The sequence below is a fragment of the Hyaena hyaena genome, unplaced genomic scaffold (assembly GCF_003009895.1).
Source record: "Hyaena hyaena isolate Hyena2069 unplaced genomic scaffold, ASM300989v1 scaffold_624, whole genome shotgun sequence".
Classification (NCBI taxonomy): Eukaryota; Metazoa; Chordata; class Mammalia; order Carnivora; family Hyaenidae; genus Hyaena; species Hyaena hyaena.
Genome location: NW_024081258.1, coordinates 748,348 through 774,527, shown reverse-complemented (window position 1 = coordinate 774,527; position 26,180 = coordinate 748,348). Strand labels below are relative to the sequence as shown.

The 26,180-nt window shown below is 56.8% G+C and overlaps 2 protein-coding genes across 2 annotated transcripts in view; one reads left to right on the top strand and one right to left on the bottom strand.

Moving 5' to 3' along the window:
* NSMCE1 (NSE1 homolog, SMC5-SMC6 complex component) overlaps positions 1-406 on the top strand; it is a 28,604-nt gene extending 28,198 nt beyond the window's left edge. The window contains exon 8 of the mRNA XM_039257527.1: positions 187-406. Within this exon, the coding sequence (XP_039113458.1) occupies positions 187-266 (80 nt within the window). The 3' untranslated portion in view covers positions 267-406. The remainder of the gene's footprint in view (positions 1-186) is intronic.
* Positions 399-25,012, bottom strand: KDM8 (lysine demethylase 8). Its single transcript, XM_039257526.1, has 8 exons — positions 24,926-25,012; positions 15,169-15,692; positions 12,907-13,073; positions 11,800-11,932; positions 9,223-9,267; positions 3,687-3,836; positions 2,701-2,793; positions 399-2,609 (listed from the first exon to the last, which is right to left on the bottom strand). The coding sequence occupies exons 2-8, from the start codon at positions 15,658-15,660 to the stop codon at positions 2,445-2,447; spliced, it is 1,245 nt and encodes a 414-aa protein (XP_039113457.1). The 5' UTR covers positions 15,661-15,692; positions 24,926-25,012; the 3' UTR covers positions 399-2,444.
* Positions 25,013-26,180: the final 1,168 nt, after the last annotated feature.

The window sequence follows — 26,180 nt, the reverse complement described above, 5'->3', positions numbered from 1 at the left end:
GCATGAGGGTCGGGTCAGTCTAGATACCACCTCTCCACCGCCTCTCTGGCAGCTGCGTTGAGACTGGAGGTGAAGGCGGTGCCCCCTGGCGGACCCCTCTCCCTGGCTGCGGTGTGGGGTCAGCAGGGACGACCCAGGACGCGGCCCGCCCTGCTCACAGTATGTTCTGGCTTTTTCCGTATACAGAAGTCTTCAACCCGGACAAGGAGCGGGAGGCCAGCACCTCCAAGCCGAACAAAAAGCCCTTGCGGTCCAGGCAGCACTAGCTGGCGCGCTGCCTTCCGGGGCCCGCGGATGCGTCCCGTCTGGGAGAGAGGCGTCGGCATCTCGCGTGGCACCCTCCTCCCCTTTCTGCTTTGTGCTCGCTCGTTAGCAGGTTTGGAATAAAAGTTGCTAATGAGTCGTGGCTGCGGCCTCGGTCTGTGGTCGTGCGTCCCCGGAGAAGGCTCCATGTTGCGGGCCGTCCCTTCCTGGGCCCCCAAGACCTGAGAGCTGGGCCCGCGTTCTGGACGCTGGAGCTGGCAGAGCGCCTCCTGCAGAAACCCTCTGGGGTGCCTCTGCCCCAGCCCAGCTTGGGGCTCTTGTCCCATGGGAGCTGGCCAGCCCGCCCTGGACCTGGGGGAGGGGGGATCCTGCCCAGACGCCCCCTGCGGCTCAGCGTGCAGCCTGCCTGAGCGGTGTAAGGCGGTGGTGCGGCTGCATGGTGCCCCCCTGCAGGCTGGAGACCACGCGTGCCGGCGCAGGGCCGCTGCATCTTGGGTGGGTGGGTGATGGCGGCCTCGTGGCGGCCCCTTAGCTCTGCCGGCAGCTGGCGAGCACCCTTACTCCTTGCGGACTTTGGTGCACGCTCCCCGGAGCTGCAGCCGGTGCCGCAGGAGCACGGGAGCCCTGCCCGGAGAGCGTGCGAACGTTTCCTCCTCTGCGTCTTCCCACCGGACAAGGGACGGCGGCTGCAGGTGGCCGGGGTCCGCATCATATTCTAACGCCCGCGTCCTCTCGTCCCTAACTGCAGAATCAGTGCGTTACAGACAGGCCTCTGCTCCTCAGCGGCAGCTTGGAACAGAAATGCAGGGCCGGGGAAACCACGGGCAGGAGAGGCGGGAGCCACACGGCCACCCCTGGGTGGGGAGGGGTGTGTGACGCAGGAGGGGCCACGCCGTTCCTCCGGACCACCAGCAAGCCAGATGCCGCGGCAGCCCTATTTTCTGCCTCGATTCCTTTGACGTTTGGTATAAATTCATCTGCAGAATTTGGCAAACAACCATTAATACCAGATGCAGGAACAAGCAGTCTCCGCGGAGCCCTTGATTTCACTTCCTAAGTAGCCCCTCTTTGCCTCTGCCCTTCGTGCCCAGGGCTGTACCCCACCCCCATACCCACTCTCTCCCACCAGTTCCCGGCTCCGTGCATACTCTGGTGGTCTTCCTGTGCACAACTCCGGAGCCCCCAGACCTTTGCGATAAAGCCCAGTACCCTGGCCTGGTACTCCAGCGGCTCGCGTTCCAGTGCCTCGTCCCCATCCCCGGTCACCTACGGGGTGTGTTAGCCAGGCGCCGGCTCCAGGAACTGCCTCTCGGTGGTCCCCAGCCTGCCTGAAGCTTCCCCGAGGCCTCGGAGGCTGTGGGCCCCGGCGCTGCCCCGGGCGGAAGGCTCTGCAGGAGAACGGATGAGGGGAGGGCAGGAGGGGCTTCTGCGAGCTCCGCATGGCTGTCTCTGGGAAAGCCGGCAGGCTGGGACATGCAGGCACTTCCGGGAAGGTGGGTCAGGCCTCGTAGGGACCACTGAAACTGTCTGGATTGCCCGCTGCCGGCAGGCGTGAGCTGAGTGAGCCGGTAAGTCCACTGCGTCTCCGGTCCACGGCTGCGGGCTGACCGGTTGGGCACAGTCACGACACACGAGTGGGTAGCAATCCTAGCGATTATTAAGGTCAGACAGCCACTAACGGTCACACAGCCGCTAACGGTCACGGACCCGCAGGGGCCCTGTGCACGCACAGCCCCTCCAACTCTGTTTCCCAGATGGAGACACACCCACGAAGTCTCGGCCCCAAGGCTTACACGGTGGCTGAGCCACAGGGCCGGGTTTGAATCCAGGCAGCCAGCCGGCCCCACAGCCCGCCCTCTACCGCTGCCCACACTGCCTGCCCGAGCCCCAACCACTTCAGGCTTTACGATGCCCGCGGACTCCATGGCGCCTTGGCGGCTTCGAGCGTCCTTCCAGGGTCGTGCCCTCCGGCCTCTGCCGCGCCCCTCTGGCGGGGAACACACACCTTGCTGGGGGCCTGCGCCGTGTCTGCCCGGCACCCAGCCTGGTCCCCAGCGAAAGCTTCGGCGCGGGCGGGTCTGGCCTTTTTCTAGATGCTGGGAGCCCGCACCAGGCCAGGCGAGGAGCAGGGGACGCAGGAGCCCACGACTGTGCAGGCATCTCAGACCCTCCCGCCCCGGCTACGACCACCAGAAGCTGACGGAGAAGCTCAGGTCCAGCGCCCTCACATAGTGCCAGTATTTAACCGGGATAAACAGCATCTCTCCGGGGGACAGGACGCAGGACAGGAAGGGGGCCTCGGCGAACTTGGGGAACTTCTCCAAGTCGGGGTTCTCCACGTCCACCTGAAGAAAACAGGCTGTCGCTTGCCCGGCCTCTGGAGCCAGGCGGGGAGGGGAGAACCTGTGGTGTCCCCCAGGGGCCCTGGGTACCCACCTGGCTCGTGTTATGAAGAAGATGCGTGTCGTGTGGGTATAAAGCCTCTGACTCCTGTGGCGAATACAGGCGGATGTACTTCCTGCCCATCACCTGGAAGACAGGGCCTGCTCAGACAGTGGCCACCCCTCACCGACCACAGGTCCCTGGACCCGCCACCCTCCCGAACCTCTCCACGCCTTTCCATATGCTGTTCCCTGTGCCCACTGCCCCATCCCCACCGGGCGCGCTCCGGGCCAGGTATAGGTGTCGCCTCCAGACAGATTATGCATCAGTAACTCAGTGACTGCAGCTGATGATAACTAGGCACTGGCCCGCGCCAGCCCCCCTCCACCTGCTCTGCTGTATTCACTTGTTGAACCCCCACAACCCTCTCTGATGGTTCAGCGTCACCCCCATTTCACAGATAGGGAAACTGAGGCACAGGGAGGCAAGCCGAGTGGCCCAGGTTCGCCCAGCTAATAGGTGGCAGGGCTGGCATTGATGGCAAGCAGTCCGGCTTCTGGGCCCCTGCTCCCAGCCTCTTTAGCACCTCTGGGCATGACCTCCAGGCCAGAAGAATGTTCTCGTTTGCTAAACCTCTCTGCCTAGAACAAATAAGGTGGTTTGACAACAGATGCCCCTCCTCTTGCAGGAAACACACGCTCGTCTGCCTGGGTCTCAGGACACAGTGGCTGGGACGCCTGTCACTTGGACAGAGGCGCTGGCCGGGTTTTGACGCACGGCGTGCAGGGGGAGGCGGAGGACGGGCACTCCGTCAGGCCAGAGACGCCGCCCAGCCCTGCTCTGCCCAAGTGACGCGGCCGGGACCCCTGAGGCTCCTTCCTGGTCAGGAACCCACGTGTGGAAACAGCCCCACCCGGAGGGGGGCCCCACGGGGGCCCTGGGACGGTCTCTCCAGTTCACTTCTGCCACATCCGTCTCCCTGGCGTGTGGGCACGGAGAGCGCGGCCGGCCGTGCAGGGCGGGGCTGGGGCGACTCCAACCTGGACCAGGAAGTTCTGCTGCGGGTCCTGATGGAGTGGAGACACGGTTCCCTGGGGACCAAACCAGGCGTTGATGGTGATCTCCTCTTCATCCCTGTCGCCCAGGCAGCAGTAGTCGGGGATGCTGATGTCCTGCTTCAGCTCCGGGATCTGCGGGTGTCAGAGTGGACGTGGGCCGCCGAGTCCGGGCCGGGGACGCAGCAGCCTGGGAGTCGGCGGGGCCCAGCGCACAGTGCCTCTCTCGGTACTAACAGATTGGGTCCGCACTTCCCGCTACGGGGATTTAAAACCCAACTGAAAAAGTGGATACACAGGTTAATCAGGGAAGAGTTATTTTGTTTTCAGGTATGTTCCTGTCACAGACATCTTCATTTTCTTTCTGAAAACTCTGATAGCACCGCTCTGCACTTGACCCAGCTCAGGGCACTGGCGTGGCTCAGCTAACTGTCCGACTCTTAATTCTGGCTCCAGTCATGATCTCACGGGTTCATGGCTTTGAGCCCCCCGTCTGTGCTGATAGCGTGGAGCCTGCTTGGGACACTCTTTCCCTCCCCAGCTCGTGCTCTCTCTCAAAATAAATAAAGATAAAAAAATAAATAGGGGTGTCTAGTGGCTCGGTGGGTTAAGCGTCTGACCTTGGCTCAGGTCATGGTCTCACGGTTCATGACTGGAACCCTCCATCGGGCTCTGCACTTATGGTGCAGAAGCCGGAGCCTGCTTCAGATTCTGTGCCCCTCTCTGTCCCTCCCCTGCTCACCTGCGCATGCAGGCTTTCTCAAAAAATAAATAAAAATATTAAAGCAGCTTGTAATTTTCTGAAGAGTGCATTCTTTTTGAAAATCAAATTAAAGAAAAACAAAAAAGAAAATGGGGTTGAGGATTTATCACCTCTCTGGAGAGGAAGATTTGCCAAAATTGACTAATGATAAAGCAATCATAAGACATACATTTTAAATGTTAATTAACATAAAGGCCGCGAAAGTGGGAAACTTTTGAACTGTGGTAAATGAGGGTTAGAGAGCTTGTACAAAATAAAAAGGAAAAATAACAAGACCACTAATACACGACTACACAAATAATCGAAGGGCAAAGCCCAGATTCTGCACAGAAATGAATTAGACACAAGGGAGGGTTCAGGCCCATTAGGGAGGAGATCTGAATGAAACATCCGTGGTGCCATCACCTCCCACTCATCTAATGGGCAGGCTGAGGCGGTGCGGCGGCCCACGGGCGGGAAGGGCGTGGGAAGGGGGCTGTGCAGGGCTGCTGGCGAGGCCGAGACCATGACGTGGGGATGGGCCAGGCCTCACAGTGTGTGGTCTCGGACCCAGCCGGCTGTGAGCTTGAGCAGTGCACCTCCATGCAGACAGGCCGGGGTCCTCACGGAGGCTGTGAGGTCGGGTGCTGTGGGCGCCCCCGCCCCCACTGCCACTGTGACCGTGCCCGTGTCTGACGAGATGTGCTCTCTAACAGCGAGCACCCTGTCCCCCCTGCAACCACCCCGCTCCGCGGCCAGGCCTTCGGAGCCCAGCAGAGCCGGCCCCGGCGCCCCAGCTCAGAGCTGGCGAGGGGTCCACACGGCCTGAGGGAGGAGGCCCCGGGCCAGCTCTGGTGAGTTCAGCCCCGGACATGCCTCCTGAAGGCCTGGCCGGTGAGTGGTCTCCTCGCCATCCGGCGCTGGTGCGTTCCCACACAGCCCAAACCTCCACTGTGGGGGCAAACGGCTGGGAGGCTTTGGAGGAATTCCATAGAAACTGGAGTCTGGGCCCTCATGGGGGGCAGGGGGACCCCTCTGCTACTTTCTTTGGGGTATTTCCAGGGTAACATCTCTCGGGTCAAAGGGGCAGCTGCAGGCAGACTATTCTTTCAGTAGCAGCCGCTCCAAGTTGAGGTTGCTAAGGGGCCACCATCCTTAGGAAGGGCTGGAATGTTCTCCCTGCGGCAGCCTATGAAGAGATGTGCTGCCCTGTCCACTGATCTGAGGGCCCCTGTCCTCTTGGCCAGAGGGGTGGGGGGGATGAGAGGGGTCCCCAACAGACTTTGGGAGCCCCCTGCTTCTCCGCCACCAGGCTGTCCCGCCGCCCAGCTGCTTCCAGCAGGGACGACACCAGACCCCGGCCCTGTGGAATGCGGAGAGGCCGTCCAGTCCTGATGACACCGTTGGGATTTCTGAAATGGGACTGGCTGATCAGATGGTGTAATCAGAGCCACTGCATACAGAGACACCCCCCCTCCTCCACCCCAAGAGAAGGAATGATCCCAGGATGTGACCGGTAATTAAAGGGAGGCCCAGCATGGCGGCCAAAATCTAGAATGTGGGGTCCCTGGGAGAAAAGTGAGTTAAGAGGTTTTTGGGCAAGAGGTTCAGGTGGGTGCCACTGAGCTTCGTGAAGGCAGAGAAGGTCCCAGAAAGCAGTGCAGGGCCTGCCAGGGGGCCCTCCAGAAAGCACTGTGTCTTCAAGGTTTGTCTTAAAAACAATCGGACACTCTGCCTTCTACTTAGAGTGCATGTGCGTGGGGAAGGGACGGAGGGAGAGAGAGACTCTCAGGCAGGCTCCACGCTCAGTGCGGAGCGCAACTTGGGGCTTGATCCCATGACCCTGGGATCACGACCTGAGCTGAAATCAAGAGTTAGAGGCTTGAGGCACCTGGGTGGCTCCGTGGGTTGTGTCCGACTTCAGCTCAGGTAATAGTCTCACAGTCTGTGAGTTTGACCCCGTGTAGGGATCTGTGCTAACCGCCCAGAGCCTGGAGCCTGCTTCGGATTCTGTGTCTCCTTCTCTCTCTCTCTCTCAAAAATAAATGTTAAAAAAAAATTAAACGAAAAAGAGTCGGAGGCTCAACCAACTGAGCCACCCAGCACCCCTACCTTCTACTTCTAAAACTGCTTCCTCTTGTTCTAGAAAAGTAGAAAATGGCTGCTCCAGGACAAGAAGCCAAGTTTACCTGTCGCTTCTCGGGTCCCCCTGGGAGGTGTGACTGGGGTCAGGGGACAGGCTGGTCTCTCGGGACCGCACAGTAGAGCCCTGACCACTTGGTCTCCCCTCTCCTTCATTAAGCAAGGGAGGACAGGAGACAGGGTCTATCAGTCCTAATTCGGGAGACCTGGGCAAGAGACCAGAGCCCACCCAGCCCCCACCCGCTGCAGCCTCTTTACTTTTGGGTGCACCAGCTCCTGGAGGCTGGCACGGCCCCAGCAGGGCCTGGGACCCCCGGCGGGACAGGCAGTGAGAGCTGCCCCAGCCCCACCATGGTGCCTCTGGCTGAGACACCAGCAAAGTCCACCAAACAATCGCTGGGGTCTCAATTCTAGAGTTTTCCTTGGCTGCTCCCTTTCCCTCAACCCCGGCCAGCCACCTGCGTCCAGCCACCAGCAGTTGGCACCTGTCTTATACCTGTCGCCTGCCATGGGCACCAGTCCCCCCCCTCCCTTGCAGGGTCTCCTGGCTTCCACATCGGGCCGCCTTCGGTCCCTCTCCGGGAGACACTCCCAAGCCTCCCACGCTGCCCGTCACTTGCAGACGACCGTCCCTCCTCTTCCTGCCCTGCCCTCTGGCTCAGCCCCACCTGCGGCCTCCCTCCCCGCCATGCACTGGGCTCAGCCACGCCGGACACTTCTGCCCCGGGAGGGGGATCCACTCCCATGGCTCTCCTGGCGGCCATGCCCCCCTCCTGGCTCCTTTTAGACAAAAGAAGAAAATGAAGTGGTGAGTTTACGGTCCGGGATGAAATACAGTGCTTACAGGGGACGGCTACTTATATCCAGAACATATATGGAGAACTCCTGACACTCAAAGTTAAGACGACAAACAGCAGGAGCAAAAGGGGGCAAAATATCGGCCACCCGAGTCCCCCCGCCCCCACCCCCCGGGTCCGGCTCCCATCTTCTCCCTGAGGGTCTCCTCACCATCTCATATACTTGGATTTCGAGTCCACTGGGACAGGGGAGCGACTCTTCTTTATCCTGTACCCCCAGGGCGGGGCCCAGAGGGGCTGATGAGGAAGCGTTCAGGCCCCTGCCCACCCGCTTCCATGGGCAGAGTGAAGTGAGCGGCGGGGAAGGGGGTGGAACAGGCCAACGGTTCAGTGATCCCCAGGATAAGCCTTCAGATGGGTCCAGCCTAACTAGACAGCTTTGCAAATTCAGGACACAATCGGATTCCACTTCTCTTTGTTCCCTTGTTGTGTCTGCATTTAAAAATGGTCTATTTTCTCTCACGGTGATGATTACACACCCTGATTATAGACGCCCTGCAAACTGCAGAGAAGGAAAGGAAAACCCACTCCCGGTCTTCCCACCCGCGGATCGCTGTTACTCGTCGGATCCCCTTCTTCTTGTCCTTACCAGAGCAGGGACCCCTCCGTGTGACGGGACCACTTTCTCACTTCGCACCAGCCAAGCAGCCCCCGAGGGCCCGTGGCTGCTTCACGAGCAAGCCTGGCGTCATCGTGTGCCCAGGGCGCTGGGTGACGGCCGCTTGCGGGGCACACTACCCGGCAGGGCCCAAGCAATCCTGCATCTCTGTCAGCTCCCGGAGGCTGCTGGGGCCCCCCCGTGAGGCCCCCTTCTCAGGGCTGACTGGTGCCTGGTGAAGGAGAGAGCTGGCGCAGCCCTCTACCCCCGGCCCTCTCCCTCAAGCTATGCTGGCTCTCCTGAGAGATCTCCCCGGAACACCTCCTCCTACTGGGACCCTCCTGCTCAGAGACCTCCCAGGGCCCCCCGCTGCCTTGCACACAGATCCAAGTTTCTTGGTCTGGCCTTCAAGGCTCTCCCAGTTGGGCCCTGGCCTCCCTCTTCACCTTCTTGCTCTGTTCTTCTGAACGAACCCTCCCAGGCAAGCGAATAGATGCGGCTGGCACTTGGGGCCGCTCCAGGTGCACCCCCCGTCTCAGTGCACAAGGCACCCCTCTCTGAACGTCCTGCCTCCAGCCTGGCCGGGCCCTGCTCCCTCTCTCTGCCCCAGCCCGAGACCCCTCCGTTCTCAGCCTTCAACCAGTCTGTCCTGAGGGTCTTCAATCTGGCCATGCCGGGGCTGGGGACCCACAGGATCTGAACCCAGCCCCCATGGGGAGCACGGAGGCCCCGCTCAGGGAGACGGCCTCGTGAGCAGACAGCTGACACTGGGCAAGGATGGCGCGGGGACCCACAGTCAAGGAAGCCAGCGCCCTGCTCTCTGTGGGTCAGGTTGGAGCCTGCCACCCTCTCTTGGCCCCCCAGGGCCGATTCCTCAGGTCTGACCACACCTGCTCAGACTTCCGGCTCCACCCGCTGGGGCCACCCCCTTCCTAGGGCCCCGGGGTCGGCTCGCCCAGGCTCTCGCTGGCCACCCGGCAGCTTTGTCTGCTCTCCTTGGCCCAGGGCTGGAGAGGGCACCGCTGGAGAGGACGCAGGTGCCACACAAGGATCTCCCCGCTCACCAGCGGGGGTGGCATGAGGCTATCACGCCCTTTCCTGCCTTGTGGGCTCAGAGCTCAGGAAGGGAGGTGGAACAAGGTGAGGGCGGAAAAGACAGAGGTGCGGGGGGCTCAGACTTACCTGGTCAAAGAGCTGGTGCTGCGCCAGGTACCCGATGTCCCTCGGCTAATCCGCAGGAGAAAAACCAGAAGCGACACAGAGAGCTCGTTAGTCATGAGGGACACCCTCGGGTGCAACTATTAGCGGCCTCTTGGCCCCAGGGTGCACCTGGCCCCAGGCAGCCACCTGGCATGCACCCTCCATTCCATCCCTTGGTCCCCTCGGTGACCTGGGGGTGGATGTGACGCTCTCCCTCTGGGGCAGGGCTGGGCCTGGGGGAGACTCAGACCTGGGGCCACCTCTGTAAGGGCTGCTCCAGGACTCAGTTTCCAGCCATGAAAATGAAGAGGCTGCACATAGAGGAGAATTTTTTATAAATGAAGATGGAATTACACCATATGTATTAGTCTGAAAAAAAAATTTTTTTTCACTTAAGGACAACATCACGACTATCTCTTCAGATGAGTATGGACATAGGCGCCTTGTTCTTTTCACGGGCCCCTGTTTTATAGACAGGACGCATCGTTGTTAACTGAGCTACTCCTGCTGGCGGACATTCAGGGTGTTTTCCCGGCGTTTCCATCAACAGCCAAATGTTCTGGGCCTTCCTTATATGTACGTTCTCCCAAAGGCAAAACGACCGAGTCAAGGAGCGTGAGCATTTTAAATTCTAACAGCTTCTGCCAGGTTCTGCTCCCCAAAGTGAACTGGGGACTGTCTGGGCTTCCCAGCAAAGCTGTCAGTGCCCATTTCCTCCACGCTGGCCTGCGCTGAATGAGAAGATCCATGCTCTCCAAACTGGGCTCCGCCAGGCTCAAAGGGCTTCCTGGGAGGAAGGCCTTCCTGTCTGGGGCTCTGGAAGGGCCGGTGGGGGCGGAGCACATGGGGTTTGGGTGGGGGGATGGCTGCCACTCTCCCCACAGCAGCCAGGGCAGAGTCGGCTGCTCAAACCGTGCTGAAGGGGAGGAAGGCTCCTCTGCCGAATCCCCGGAGACTGAGCTTCCGGCCCTCTCCCTCATTCCCGGGTCTTCCTCACACTACGGAAGTGACAACATGCCAGCCCCAGGGCTGCGAGGTGGGCATAGCCGGATCTGACAGGGCCTCTGCTGCCATGGATACCGTGGCCCAGGGACACTAACTTCACCTAACCGGGCACTGACCATGCGGCACCTCCAGCTTTCTGTGTTTGAGTCTCGCCACGACCCCATGAAGTAGGCATTAGCAACCTCTACCTGATCCCGGTCAGGGCACTGACGACCGAGAGGATGAGCCAGCATCCCGGGGCGCCCCGCCGGCAAGATGGCGCTGGAGTGAGTGCTCTGCTGCCTCAGCGCGGAGCCCACCCTCCTGCCCAGCTGGCAAACCGCACCTCTGGGTCTGCCCTCCACCCCAGCCACCAGGCCTCTTCCCGGCACAGGGAGACCGAGGGAGACCTCTGCAGCGGACACAGGCGGGCACAGCAGCATTGCGTGCTCTTGTGCCCAGCTCCCTTCGCCAGGCCCCCAGGTGACAAGGGACAGAGCTGGGGTGGGCGTGGAAGGCGGGGTACATGGAGATGAACAGGCCGCGGCCCCGAGCACGGCACCAGGTGCTGGCAGAGGAGGCCGGCCACCTAGGAGAAGTGATGGGGTCAGGAAGGGTAATGTGCGGGGCGGGAGGTGCTCTAGGGGTCCCTCAGGAGCTCACAGTTACAACACAGGCCAGTGGGAGAGGCTGTCGGCCAGCACGGTCACCACCTGGGCCTGTGGCTGTGGCAGACCCACGAGGAAACCGGATCGGAACTCACAGGGGCTGGGCCCGGGGCTGCCTTGGGTGTGGGAAGGGGAAACCGCCCACTGCCCTCACTGGTAAGAATCTGAAAGGGTAAAACGGGGCGGCTGCTTTCTAGAACAGTCTGGCAGCTGCTGGGAAATGGTTACACGTGGAGTCACTACGGGACCCGGCAGTCCCGCATCCGCACGCACCCGGGGGAAATGAAAACACACGTCCACACGAACATCTGTACGTGAACGTTCACGGCGGCGTCTTGCACGCCAGCCCAAGCGTGTACAGCCCGAGCGCTGGCAGCCGACGCAGGAACAGAGCGTGGGGTCTCTACGCGAGGGAAGGGTCCTGGGCACCCCCGGGGACCAAGGACCGACAGCGGGCGACAGCGTGATGAACCCGGACAGCACCGTGGCGAGCGGAAGCGGCCCCAGGCGCCCACATTCAACACGATTCCGTTTGTGTGAAACGTCCAGAATTGGGAAACCCGCAGAAACAGGAAGCAGGCGAGGGGCTATTTGCGGACCGGATGGGAGGGCGGAAGGGGAAATGACTGCTAATGGCCACGGGGTTTCTTTGGGAGTGATGAGAATGTTCTGGAATGAGACACTGGTGATGGCTGCAAAACCTTACAAATACACTAAAAATCCACTGAATTGTACTACCCAAAATAAAATAGAGGGCGCTGAAACGGGTGGCGTCGTGCCCCAGCGGCTCCGCCCACCCGCCTTCCGGCCGCGGGCTCGGGGGCGCCTCCCACAGGCCGCCCTGCAGCGCCCGGGGGCGGCGTGTCCTCCCCGCGTGAGCACCGCGGACGGAGGCGCGGCGTCGTACCTCATCCCTGATGTACTTGCTGACGAACTCGCTGACCGTCATGAGCGTCTGGGACCACTCCTCGTCGGTGTACCTGGAGCCAACCTCCACGGGGACAGTCCGGCAGCCGGCGACGTCCTGGATGTACGCCACGCTGGGAGAGACGCGGGCGGTCGCCGTCACCTTCGCGCCGAGCCTCGCCGGGCCCCTCCTGTCTTCACGGAGCCTCGCGGGGAGGGGCCGTCTCCCCACGGCGCTGGCGAGCGCGTGGGGCGCGGGCACGCGGGCTTCCGTGGCCACCGGCGCCCCGCGGCTGCGCAGAGCGATCCTGGGGGCCGGGACGCCCGGCTGGCTCTCGGCTCAACTGCTCTCTAGGCTGGGAGGCCTTCCCGGGGCAAACGGCAGACCTTCCAGGCGGCCGGGGTTGGGGGTGCGACCGGCCTGCGACCCGAACGCCGGGCCCTCCGGCAAGTTGCTCACCCTTTCGAAGCCCTCGGCCCCGTGTGTGGACCGGGGCGATGGCACTACCGTCCCACGGGAGCCAGGGCCGACAGAGAGAGAGCAAACCCGGCAAGTGCTCTCGCCCCTGGCGGCCGGCGCGGGGCCCAGCACCCCCGCGGCCCGAGCTCTTCACACACCCCCGGCGGGAGCACCCCCGCCACGGACCGCAGACACAGTGACCCGGTCACCCGTCCTCAGAGACCCCTGCTGCTCATTTCCACAGGCATCAGGGCCCCCGGCCAGCGGCCTGAGCCGCCCTCACAACCATGAATGGGTAGGGGAGGAGGGCCAGAAGCAGGTGTGAGGAGGGAACAAGCCCAGGAGCCCCCCAGGAGGGAGGGGACGTGTCTTGGGTTCTTACTTCTGCTTTTAAGCCTCCGGGCCCCTGACAAGGCCCACGGAGCTGCTCACATCCTGCACGATGGCCCGAGCACACTCAAGGCTGCACTGCCGCGTAAGTGCCCACTGCAACAGCCGCTCCGGGCCGGCCAGCCGAGGAGGGCACGGGTCTCCCGGCCTCTGCGTGAACCTGGAGCCCCGTCTTCTTGTTCCACCTCGGCAGCCCCCGCAGGGGCCGGTCGGGGAGCGTGTGCGAGGCTGCATTTCCCGGCCCTCACGGCCACCCACCTCCACTTCTGCATGCACGGCCACTGGTCCACCACGCCTTCCAGGACCACAGGCCTCCCTGGAGCCAGAAAATGCTTCCTGAAATGCTGGAGGGATGGACAGCGGAGCCGGGGCACCATTCTCTCTGACGACATGTCTGGAATCCAAACACCGTGGGTCCTCGCTTTCTGTTGAAAAGCAAAACAAGATGGCGGCAAGCACAGAAAAGTTAACATTTGAGGCTAGCTTGGGCATCACAAATAGGAACGGTTAACATTTATTATCATTGTTACCGCTGCTGCTGCTACTGCTATTTATTCCTGGTGATATCAAGATGTTTTTCTTTACCAGATCAGTTAAAACGTCTGTTCCAGGATGCCTGGGTGGCTCAGCTGGTTTGAACATCCGACTCTTGGTTTTGGCTCAGGTCACAATCTCATGGTTTTGTGAGGTTGAGCCCTGCGTTGGGCTCCACTTGGGATTCTTTCCCTCCTTCTCTGTCCCTCCCCTGCTTGCACGCTCTCTCACAAAAATAAATAAACATTAAAAAACAAAGACTAGGTAAAGCATCTGTTTGATTATAAAAGGAACGTACGGCTTTCACAGAAACTCCGCATGGGAGGTGACGTTACTACCCCAGATGCCATCTGACGGCAAAGTACTCTTCGTCATTACTACGTATTCCTCGCCCATCCTGTCACCCACGAGGAGAAGACCGCTGACCCCCTGGCAGGAATACGCAGGAGAAATAACCCACGTTCCTGTGTTGCCACTCAGTCCCCGCGATATCTTCTGAGCAGCTGTGCCAGAATTTCCCCAACCACCTCCCAATGGAGTGCCCTGAGCAGATGACTGTCTCCGGGCCTCAGCTTCCTCTCTATTATCCGGAGACTAGCTGTCACATGTGAAGTGCCCAGGATCGCTGGCGGGGGTGTCTCGGCCCCCCACTACTTGTGTGTGAGCCCGACCTTTGCCACCGTGCGGAGAAGACATTCTGTAACTGCCTCCCTAGTCCAGGCTCCAGGAGCACAGGCCCTTTGGTACGTTTTGCATCCTCGGTGCCCAGTACGGCCACTGCTGGTGCTGCCGAGCAAACCCCCCTTCCAGGCATGGGAACACAGCGGCACCCAGGGCCAGGACGCCTGCCTGCTGCACAGGCGGGAGAAGGAGCTGGGGGAATGTGACTGGCAGGGGACTCCAGACCTGAGCTCTCACCACTCGGCCACATGCACTGCCGTACACCACCCGCACCCGCACAGTGAGCCCCACCGTGGACCCAGGGCCACCTCCCTGTTCCTTTGGGACAGACTTGGCGTGGGAAAGGGCAGTGAACAGTGAAACCCCTGCATCAAAGGGGAAAGGCATTTGCCCCTTGTGGTCTGCATGTCTGCCCTGCCCTCTGAAAGGTCAACCCGTGCACCATGACCTTGGCCCCATGGCACCCTATAGGCAGCACCTGGTACTGCATAAATCCTCCTGTCAATGTCATAACCAAAAATGGTTACCTCGCTGTTCCTGGCATTTTTTTAAATTTCTCTTTTCACGTTTATTTTTGAGAGACAGAGTATGAGTGGGGGAGGGGCAGAAAGAGGGAGACACAGAATCTGAAGCAGGCTTCAGGCTCTGGGCTGTCAGCACAGAGCCCGATGTGGGGCTCGAACCCACGAACCATGAGATCATGACCTGAGCCGAAGTCGGACACCCAACCGACTGAGCCCCCCAGGCACCACTGCTCTTCTCTTTTTTTTTTTAGCTCAGGTGAGGCCGGGCATTTTCCCACATGTCTGTTTAACAGACCTGCTTCTTCCTTGTGGGTGGATATGCCTGGAGGTACAGTAGGGGGGCCTGCAGCCCACCCCGCAGGGTACAGTCCTCAGGCACTGAACATCGGAGGGCCACATGCCAGCACCAGGGCCGGGGCCCAGCAGGCACAGGAACAGGGACGGTGGGATGTGGCCTGTGGCCCAGACAAGGGGGCACAGAGGAGGGGGCAGCCAGGAAGGGGGGGCGATGCTCCCACCTGCCAACAAGAACAAGCCGGAAGGCGTGGGCTGCTCTCAGGAGCCACTGGGGGTCCACCTCCCCCTCTCCTGAAAGGGCACTGCTTGTGCACAAACTGGGGAAAGAACTGAGAAATCACACCATGCGGCTCCACTTCCAAATGGGCAGAGACGCTATTTTCCTGCCGGGAGGTCTCCCCTGCCCCCCCCCCCCCACTTCCTTCTAGAGAACCAGGGCCGTTGGGGCACGTGAGGTGTGGCCGCGAAGATCCCCCCTAGATACCTTCTCGCGGGGCGGCTCCTGGGCCGGGCCCGGGGCGGGCCTCTTCCCCGAGGGCAGGTGCGCCTTCAGGACGGCCGCCACTTTGGTGAGGATGTCCCCGAAGATGGCCGCCCCCATCAGCAGGCCCATGTCGCAGACTCTCAGCGCTGCGGCCACGGCGCTGGCGTCCGCGGGCTCCTCGCACAGACACACGGCCTTCAGGAGGCAGCCGAAGGCGTAGACGCGGCGCCAGTCGGGGTGCACGTCCCTCCAGGGCCCCGCGTTGAGCCTCTCCCAGGAGTAGTCCAGGATGGGCTCGCAGGCCTGCAGACACTCGGCCGCGCGGCCGCCGCGGAGCAGCGCCGCCGCCTCCCGCAGCAGCTGCGCCACGCTGCGCTCCACGCTGTCCCCCAGCCGCAGCGCCAGCCCCTCTCCCGTGCGGGGCAGGAGCGCTCTGAGGGCCTCCCGGAGGCCGCAGGCCCCCGCCTGGGGCTCCGGCTCGGCCTCGGCCATGGGGCCCCTGCCCGCCGAGTCCCACCGCGGCGCTGCGGGAAGAAAGCATGGATCAGAACAGCATGTCGCACCCCCAAATACACACGTTTGTAGATTTTCATGAAATCAAACCGGGATGGGAGGGGGGAGCCAGACCTGTGATGACATCCAGGGGCCCAAATGTCACCCACTGAGATTTTTAAAATATATATTCACGAGGCAACTGATGGAATGGGAGACGTTATCTGCAAATGACATACCCAATTATTGGGTTGGTACCCAATCCAATATCTATAAAGAACTTGTGCCACTTAACACTCAAAAAACAAGCTAGCTAAGAAACAGTCAGGCTTCTCCAGAGAAGACATCCAGATGGCCAACCGACACGTGAAAAGATGCTCAGCATCACTCATTGTCAGGGAAATACGAATAAACACCACAACGAGATTCCACCCTCCCACCTGTCAGAATGGCTAAATCGAAAACACCAGAAACAAGAGATGCTGGCGAGGATGTGGAGAAACAGAAACCCTCGCAAACTGCTGGCGGAATGCAAACTGGTGCACTCTGGAGAACAGTATGGAGATTCCTCAAAAAGTTATAAACAGAACTAGCCTATGGTCCAGTAATCGCACTACTGGGTATTTACCCCCAAAATACAAAAGGATACAGGTACCCCTATGTTTATAGCAGCATTATCTACAATAGCCAAAGTATGGAAATAGTTCACGCATCCATCGACTGATGAGTGGACACAGAAGATTATATATATATATATATATATATATATATTCATTCTCTGGAATATTACTCAGCCATAAAAATTGAAATCTTGCCATTTGCAACAACATGGATGGAGCCCATGGGCTCTTATGTTAAGCGAAGTTAAGTCTGAGAAAGACAAACACCATATGATTTCACTCATATGTGGAATTTAAGAAACAAAGCAAATGAGCAAAGGACAAAAGAGAGAGAGTGAAACAAACCAAGAAACAACTCTCAAACAGATAAGCTGATATTTACTGCGGGGGAGGGGCGGGGAGTGGCAGGATGGGGGAAATAGGAGATGGGATTAGAGTACACTTATCATGATGAAAATAAAGTATTAAAGGAATTAAAAAATTAGAAAGCAGTAAAAAAATAAAAAATAAAAATGAAACGTATATAAAGTTACTTCCGGCAAAGAGATCATGCAGACTTCCTCCCTTACAGGTTCCCACAGCTTCCCATACATGTCCTCCGTGACACACGCCTCATGTGAGATGATTCTACAATGGTCTTCGCTGGCGGACATAAACTCTGTGAGGGCAGGGCCCTCGTCTGCCTGGGGCCACCCAGGGTCCAGCACAAGACCAGGCTCACCGTGGGCACAGGATCAATGTTTATTCACAGAGGGTCACATGTCCTTAGCTGGAATGCCTCCAACATCCCTCCTATCTGGCAAACTCCTATCCAGCCTGCGAGGCCCACCTTAAATGATCCCCTGCGGGAAGCCTGCCAACACTCGGATGGCTTCCATGTCTGTCTCCCCGGTATGAGCTGGCGAGCTTCTCCAGGGCAAGAACGTGTCTCATTTCTCTACATTTGCCTAGAGTCTGGCCCACGGTGGGCGCTCAACTAAAGCTATCGAAGGAATTGAGATCTTAACTTCCCAGGAAGAAGCCCAGGAGAACCTAAAACCTACCCAGAAAGAAAAAGCATCATAGCTGGTGCTCTCACACACAGACGGCAGGCCTGTCCTAACGTGGAAGTACTGACAGGCGAAGAGGTTCTCGAGGGTCTGTAACTGCTCACCATTGATTGCTCACCTGTGCACCAGGATACTAACAGCTATTACCTCTCCTGGCTACCCCCTGATGCTAAGAAATAGGGGGTCAACAGACTTGTCTGTAAAGGGCCAGATATTGCCCATTTTAGGTCTCGCAGGCCAACTGGTCACTGCTCTCACCATGCTGCCACTGTAGCGTGAAAGCAGCCACATGCAGTATGTAAATGAATGTGCATGGCCGCGTTCCAATAAAACTTTATTTGCGAAAACAAGCCCTTGCTTTAAGCTCACCCAAATCCATGTGTCTTCTTCCTGGGCACAGACTACATTTCCAGGTCCTCCTTGCGGTGGGATGTGGGCATGCTGGCAGCTGCGGGCTGATGTGAATGCAAGGGGTGCAGCCACTTCCAGCCCTGCCCCACACACCCCTCCCTCCTGCAGGGTTCTCCACACTCTCCCTACCCGCTGGCTGCCAGCGAAGGGCTCTGCGGCCCTAGATGACAGAGCCACAGCAGCCACAAAACAGGGCACATACACCCATGCTGGAATGCCTCATGAGCCAAAAACATCTCGTATTGCATTTAGCGGCTAAATCACTGCTGCTCTGTGTTATATCATGTAGCCTGCCCTGACACGGAAACTTCTATTGCTGGAGAAGCAGACACAGGGATTGCAGTGTATTCAGTTTTGTGGCTCAGAATCCTTTTCTCTTTCTTAACACCCCCACCCCCACCCCCACTTCCTTTGGAGGAGTTCCCTCTCACCCACTGAGGTCGGCCGGGTGGAATGCGGCCGGGAATGGGGTGGGGTGGGGTGGGTATGTGTGCAAAGCAAGGCAACTGACTCTAAGCTGCCTCCCTTGAATGTGAACTTTGAGCAGCTTAATTGGATGGGAGAGGGCTGGCCTTCCTGGTCTCCTACCAGCCATTTCTGGACCACCCTGTTCCTCTAGGGCCTCACAACCATCATACCGGATCCCTAGGTGATGGAGCCCCTTTCGTTCTTGCTTGTTTCAAAGTGTAATTCTCCAGCTTTCCATTCCTTCTGTGGCCCTGGTGGCCTTCCAAGAAACGTCTTCTTCCTTCTGTTAGTCAGGGTTGGCTTCTTTGGTTGGTAGTCAGGGACCTAACTTGACCCACAGAAGTCACTGATAACCAGCATCCCCTGGGGGGTGGTGAAAGGCAAGGAGGAAGGCTTGCCTGTGATAAAGTCTTTTTAGGTGCCTCACTCCCCATAAAGGGAATAAAGCCACAGCTCCCCAGTGATCCCTGCCTCCTGTGACTAATGCCTTTATCTAACTCCTTCCTCTTGAGCATGGGCAGGCCTTGTAATTCAAGTGGTAGATGGATGACGGCCTTTGCAAATGCCATGAAGAATAAGGACCCTGAGATGGAAGATCATCTTCCATTATGTGCAAGATTATCTTGCATTATGTGGGTGGGTCCAACTTAATAACAGGAGTCCTTGAGATAACCCTTCCTGGCGAAAGACAGAGTCAGAGGGAGAGGTGATAACAGAAGGGCCAGAGAGATGCAGCATTGTTGGCTTTGAAGATGATGGAGGGGGTCACAAACCAAGGAATGTGGGTGGCCGCTGGAAGCGGGAAAGGGCCAGGAAATGGATTCTCCCATAGAGCTTCCAAGGGGAATGCTGCCCGGCCGAGACCTTGATTTCAGCCATCTGCCCCATACTGGACGTCTCATCTACAGAGCTGTAAGGTAACGAATTTGTACTGTTTTAAGCCACCAAGTCTGCAGTCATTTGTTACAGCAGTAATAGGAAACCGTTATGACTCGCTTCTAGCCAATGTGTTTAAGTTTGATATGTGTGACTTTGCGGGGAAGGGTGGCTAAGATGGCAAAGGTGATGGGATGCTCCTTGATCGGGTTAGATGAGATCAAAGCCCCCACTGCCAGCCAGCTCTCTCCACTGCCTTCCTGGTGTGTGTGCGGTAGCGGCTCAGAGCCAACAGCACGCTAGGAGCTGAGGCCCTCCATCCAACAGGCTCCAGGAACTGAGTTCTTCCAAGCCACAGGGGTTTAGATCCTTGACCGGTTGAGCCTCTGGATAAGAGCTTCCTCCTGGGGTGCCTGGGTGGCTCGGTTGGGCAGCCGACTTCGGCTCAGGTCATGATCTCACAGTTGGTGGGTCCGAGCCCCGTGTCGGTCTCTGTGCTGTCCGCTCGGAGCCTGGAGCCTGCTTCAGATTCTGTTCTATTCCCTCTCTCTCTGCCCCTCCCCCACTCAAGCTCTGTCTCTCTGTGTCTCAAAAATAAACATTAAAAAAACTTTATATATAAAAAAAAAGAACTTCATCCTGATGGACACCATACTTCGAGTCTTGTGAGATCCTGACACAGAGGGCCCAACTAAGCCACACCACAGACTCTTGACCCAAAGAATCTAAGATAATAAATGTATGTGGCTTTAGGCAACTAAGTTTATGGTGGTCTGTCATACAGCACTAGATAACCAATAAACGCCCCTATTCAGATTTCCCTGACACCCTGGGCCTCAACAGTAACTCACACAAAAGAACGGGAGGAGAAAGCACGCTTTCTTTTAGTGACAAGGAGTAAGAAGTCAGCAGCAGATAGGGGAGCGAAGACACAGGAATGCTAGCGATGCAGGCCCTGAAGATGGGCTGGACAGCCCCACCCCAATAGGGCCCTATGTTACTCATTTCTCGCCAACTCAGGAATAACAGCAGCCAGAATACTGACAGTATTACATTGTTACCTCATTAAACCTCACATGATCCGATGAAGCCGAAAACATACAAAGTGTTTAAGCCAAGGATAACCTAAGCATGTTTTAATTCTCACGGAAACTCTAAGAAAGTATTACCATCCCCATTTCACAGATAAGGAAGCTAAAGTAAAGCAGTTAAATGACTTGCCCCAAGCATTCGGCTAGGAGGGGACACAAGAGATTTGACATTCAGGCTATCCGGCCCCTACTTCCACAATCTCGTAGGCGAAGGAACTGAGCTGCACCGTCTCCAGCCAGCACGGATGAAGCTGGGAATCTGGGCTGCTTAACCCTCAACAAAACTCTGTAATGAAGGAATTATTATTATTATTCCCACTCAACAGATGAGAAAATCCCATCGCTTCCCAGAGCTGGAAGGGCCGATCTTCCTTGTGTGTCATTATTTTCGAAGAACCTCTTCCTGGGCCTAAAGCAACAGTAAGAAGGTACCACTGTCCCCGGCCCTACTGCCCATTTCACGGTTCCGTCCCCTTTTCCTCTCCCTCATATTTTATTTGTACCTCACAACACTGTCAAGTGGATAGGGACGTATGTCATCATTTTCCCTACAACCCCTCCCTCTTTTGCTGAGGAAGAAACTAAAGTCCAGGGTAAAAAAAAAATGAAGTGACTTTCTTATGCACTGTGTCGCCGCTCCGTGGTTTACGTCCATTATCTAACGTATTTCTTGTAATCTCGTGATGTGAGGTTTTACAGAGATGAACAAAGTTAAGATCTGGAAGATTAAGCAACTTGTCCAAATTGTCTGCAACTGCACAGTAAGGGGCGGTGTCTACCCAGAACACTCTTTGGTTTCAGGGGTGAGGGTTATATCAGTTTTTGGATCTTTGTATCCTTTCCAACCGGCCCAGTGAATGATGGCCCCCAACGCCTTGAGTGGCATGGCCCTTACCCGCCAGGACAATTTCTATCTCTGGCCTCCTAGAAGATTCATAAGGTCTTGTGTTGGTCTCATTAACAGCTTTCCTGGGGGAGCTTCACGGTCCAGCCTTCCCGTGTGGCCTTATCTGCTATCCACACACAACACCGCATGTGCACCAGTCAGCTGGCCTCCCTGGGTGGCTTCGTGGCTCATTTCCTCAAAAATGACTCACATGTCTTACAGAGCAGCCTCGAGAAGTCTCGGGCACCCAGCAGGCCTCAGAGACCTCTATCCTGGCCTCTCACAAAGGTCTCTAATAAACCTCCCACAAGACCACTTACTTGCCTGACCAGACAAGTGGCTTTGGCTGGGGGCCGTATGTGTCAGCTTGATAAAGTGGTCTCTCAGTGGCCTTAAACACGACTTCTCCGAGGATTTTAAATGGGCCGTAAACCGGTTCCCTGGGATGCAGATTACGGACTCTGTAAACTGCCCCCTCAGGGTGACCTTACAAAACAGCCCCTCAGGGAGCTCACGTGGGCCTTACAGAGCGAGCCGCCACGGGGGGCATCGTGTGCAGCTTTGCCAGTGGCTTCCCAAGGTGGCCTCCTGAGGCCATCCTGCATTTGGTCCCCACAAACCAGCCCCCTCAGGCAGCCCACGTGTTGCTTTGCAAACTGGCCTTGGAGAGGACCTCGTGCAAATGGCCACACAAACAGCCTTCTGGGAGAGGGACGTGTACAAAACACGGCTCCTCTCAGCCACATAATATAGCCTTAGGAGTTAATGTCTAACCCAGAGCTTCTTGGGGAGCGGCTTTACAAAAGTCTTCAGAGATACTTATGTGGACACCGTATGACAGTCTTGATTTTTCAGCTGGACTCTATAACAGCCACTTGAATGGCCTCCCAAAGGGCCTCATGATTGATCTGGTAACACCAGCCTCCCTGGGGTGCCTGCCTTCCTGGCTCAGTTGGTACAGCATGTGGCTCTTGATCTTGGGGTGGTGAGTGTGAGCCCCATGTTGGCTGTGGATGCTAAAAAAATAAAAAAACAAACCACTGGTCTCCCAGAGGGCCTTACGTTGGCAGATAGAAGCAACTTTCCACGGTGAGGTGGCAGCCTGGTCATTACTTCTCTAAATAATCTTACAGCCTGGTTCTTCGGGCTTCTCGGCCCCTTAGTTTGCCTTTTAAATAGTTGCTGTATCAAACATCCTTTAGAGGAGGAGCCACATCCTACTCCATGAAACAGTCTTCCAAAGTGGACTCATGAACTGCTTCCCAACACACTAGGCCCTTGTCTGAGGGTCAGATGAAACCCAGACTTTTAGTTTTACAAATCGCCCATGGATTCTTTAGAGCACCAGGAAAGTGTTTGTTCTACCCATTAACCCTCTCTGTTAGTTCCTGTCACCACGTGAACTGGCCTTACAGGAGAAAGCACCTTCACTGGCTGGGTCATACACCTTCTTGGTGACTGTATGACACTATGGTCCAGAGGTGGTGGCCCCAGGTGGACTGTCAGCAGCCTTCACACAGCCAACCATCTGATATGGCCCTCCACTGAAGGTCACGTACCGGCCACACGAAACTCCTTTCTAAATCACCTCAAGTCCTGGTTTTACAAATCACCCTTCCAGCATGTACTGGTCTGACAAAAAAGGCCTCTTGATAATAAAAACTGTTTTCCAGAGGAAGGTATTAGTCTTTTTTTCTTAAATTTTATTTTTTATTTTTGAGAGAGAGAGAGAGAGAGAGAGCGAGAGAGAGCGCACGCATGAGCAGGGGAGGGGCAGAGAGATGAGACACAGAATCCGAAGCAGGCTCCAGGCTCTAAGCTGTCAGCACAGAGCCCGATGTGGGGCTCGAACTCATGAACTGCGAGATCATGACCTGAGTTGAAGTCAGATGTTTAACTGACTGAGCCACCCAGGCGCCCCTTGAACTTTCATTTCTGCAAGCAGGAATTTTACTTTACACAAGCTGAATACTGAGAGTGCCGTTAGTAGCGTTCTTTCATATATACGTAAATTTTGTTATTTCAGTATTTATCTCCTATGATTTAAGTATTTCATATTTAGGACTGCTCAACCCATAAACAGGGGTTATTCCAGGCCAACTGACAACACCTATGGTCACCCTAGTTACAAGCCATCTGCAAAAGTCAGAGTGGCCTTATAATGTCACTTTAAAGTCAGTCCCCTAGAACTCGTCAGGTACTGGCCTGAAGAGACCTCTTGTTGACCACAGAAGGCTTTTTTTGAAGGAGGCGAGGATGGAGGTGTCAGGTCTAGACACAGCCCCAGGGGTCTCGTGTCCTGACTTTGTAAACTGACATGTAAGTGCCGCAGTCCTGGTTTCACGAGCTGGAATAGCTTTCACGGGAAGGTCTCTTAGTGGACTGTGTCTCCACGTCTCTCACAAAAGGCCTATTTGTTGATGTCCCGAAACGATATCCTACGTACGGGGGTCACATACAGATTGTCTGAACTAACCTCTCCGAGTGGCTCTCATCTCAGCTTTATAAATCAACCTAATGCAAACTGCATAAAAAGTTTCTTGTTGGTTGCACTAAGCGCAAAGGAGCCAAGTACAGGCTACAGAAACAGACTGCACGGACTCAGGTCCCGACCTCATAAATTCACCATCCAGACAGAGCACATTATGTAAGCTGCCTTAGGTGGTGAAGAGCCCAAATGGCTTCTGTTGGTTACAAAATAAAGCCTCGTGGGAAGCCACCAGACTCACCCCAGACTTCTCTTACATTATCTTTTAAAACCTAAAGCAATTCCCACAACAGACTTTAAATTGGCTGGGAGAAATGGCTTCTTGGAGAATCTCACCAGGATCCGCAGAAGGTTGGCCTTATTTAAGAGCCCCCCAGGACCCCACAGAGGTCTCAGGCTAACCCAAAAGGGCCATCCGGAAAGCAGGATGCTGGTCATGAGAAGTCTCCCATGGGTGGCTTCTGAAATAGGAGCCTCTACCTGGCTTTCCGGGGGCAGGCTGGCCCCTCAGTTTTAAAATCTCTTCAATTTTACCGTGGCACTATTCCACGAAAGTTGTGCAAGAAACAAGAGCTTTCTAGGGAGCTTTATAAAACTTTCCAGATAGGTTTGGAAATATTTCCAGAAAGCATTATTCACCGGCGCCAAGGGTAACTGTAGCTTTCTAAGGGCCCCGCTGTCTCGGGTTCGGGCCGTCGGTGGGGCCCTAACATCTGTCTGCCCCTGACCTTGGGCTTACCTTTGCTGGATCCTAGCACGGGGGGCATAGGCCGACACCGATGCTCAGTATTTAACTCCTATTACTTAGAAATCCCTGTCCTTCAGGTACCCCAAGCCGACGCCCCACAGAGGGCGCGCACCTCTTCCCTGCCCCGGAGTTCGCTGTCGCAGCCTACGTTCGGTTTACAGGAACCTAGCTCCGGGCCTACGACAAAGTTAGGTTTAGTCCGCTACCTGCAGGTACCCTCACGGAGGGGGGGTGGGGGAGAGTGGGAAAAGGGACCTTCGCGCAGGCGCACTAGAGTTCCACCAACGCGCCCCCACGAATCGCGCAGGCGCACGCACACCAGCAGGCCTCGCGAAATTACTGGTTTAGGGAAGGCACTACGCACGCGCGGGGCCTACGTCCTGTCCAGGGCGTGCTGCAGAGTTGGAGAGCCACTAAACGGATTTCTCAGGGCGCATGCGCCGGCGCCCCCCCCCCCCCCCATTTCGCTACTTTGAAGAGTTGCCTGGGGCTTTTCAAAGCGCACGCGCAAGGCTGTCTTTTCCCCACCTCCACACCCGGCTTCGCCTTTAACACAGCGCCTGCGCACTCGTCCCCTCCGCGTCTAAGGAGCCAGCGCTTCCCTCCCTCTTGTGTTGCTCAAGCTCACCTGTCTCGAGTTTGGGCAGTGTCGAGTTGCGCAGAGGCTGGCGACGACGTGCTCCGTTTGGTCGGAACACTCTGGCTCCTCCGAGTAGTCAAGGCTTGCCGAGGTATCGATCACTCGGCGCTCGTCTGAGCGGGACGGAGTGGCTAGCCGAGCGCCGAGTGGTCGATGCCGCGGCCCCGCCCAGTCTTGTTTAAAAGGCTGTTGCGGGTGGCGGCGGCCAGCAAGCAGGGGTGAGGGCCTTTTCCCGGGTTTCTCTTCCCATGTATGGGACACCTGCGACTGCCTCACCAAGGATAACTTCGTGTGCTAGTCAGCTTCGCATCTACCATTTCATCTAAACCCTACAACAAAGAGGATTCGTTTTCCAAGTGTGTACAGGGAGGTTAGCCAATGCCCAGTGAAATAAAGTGGCCAAATCCTTGTACTTTGCGAAAGTCACAGATCCTAAATTTGCGCATCCACGGCCTATAGGGGAGTGAGGAAATCCTGGGTTTCAGTGGGCGGGCCAGAATCCTCACTCCTGCCTCCGCGGCCTTGACCGAGTGGTGTGGCCGTCAGTACGGGTTTCATTTTGGAGCATACTGCCTGTGTTTTCCAGGGATTCAGGCCTTTTGAAGCATTGTACAGAGGCAGTAGAAAGTTCTGTTCATAGTGGGTCCAGAGTCCGAGGAGGAAATGGTAGGGAATCATTTCCTGGTATCAGAGAATAAAGTTATTCATGACACCTGTTAAAGGTGGTGAGGCAGGCTATCTACCACTGCAGTGGGGGTTTGTGATAGAGGAGAGAAGTAATGCTTGGCTCCAAATATGACTAAGGCAAGTGCAGATTTATAGCCAACGAGCAGGGTCTAGGTCAGTGGATGAGAAATTATTAAGAGGAAGCGTCAGGGATGAGGGGAATTCTGCTAAATCGACCGCTCAGGATTTTTGCTGAAGGCAGGCCAGGGCGATAAGAAATTCAAGGGTAGAGGATAAGAAATTTGATCAGATATCAAGGGTGGGGGATTCTTGCTAAAACTGGACTCAGCAAGCCAAGGACAGCACCCAAGGTCAAGGCCTAGTCAGAAAGAGGACTCAGAAGAGCCTGACTCCAGTTAATTCAAGGAGAGAGCCTTGTCACTGGCCACCAGGGATATGTCACGCATTACCTGGGGCCCTGAGACTGCTCGATGTTAATTATCGTAACAACCTGTTAGGTGGAGATTATTATGTTTTATAGACAAGGAGACTGAGGCTTGCTCAGGGCCAATTCCAC

Bases quoted from the DNA above. Each gene is read 5' to 3' on its own strand.
- KDM8 (XM_039257526.1), bottom strand. From the start codon at position 15,660: ATGGCCGAGGCCGAGCCGGAGCCCCAGGCGGGGGCCTGCGGCCTCCGG. The intron at 3,837-9,222 runs GTAAGTCTGAGC...TGACACCCGCAG, and splicing joins AGCACCAGCTCTTTGACCAG to ATCCCGGAGCTGAAGCAGGA. The intron at 2,794-3,686 runs GTTGGAGTCGCC...CCTGTCTTCCAG, and splicing joins AGCAGAACTTCCTGGTCCAG to GTGATGGGCAGGAAGTACAT.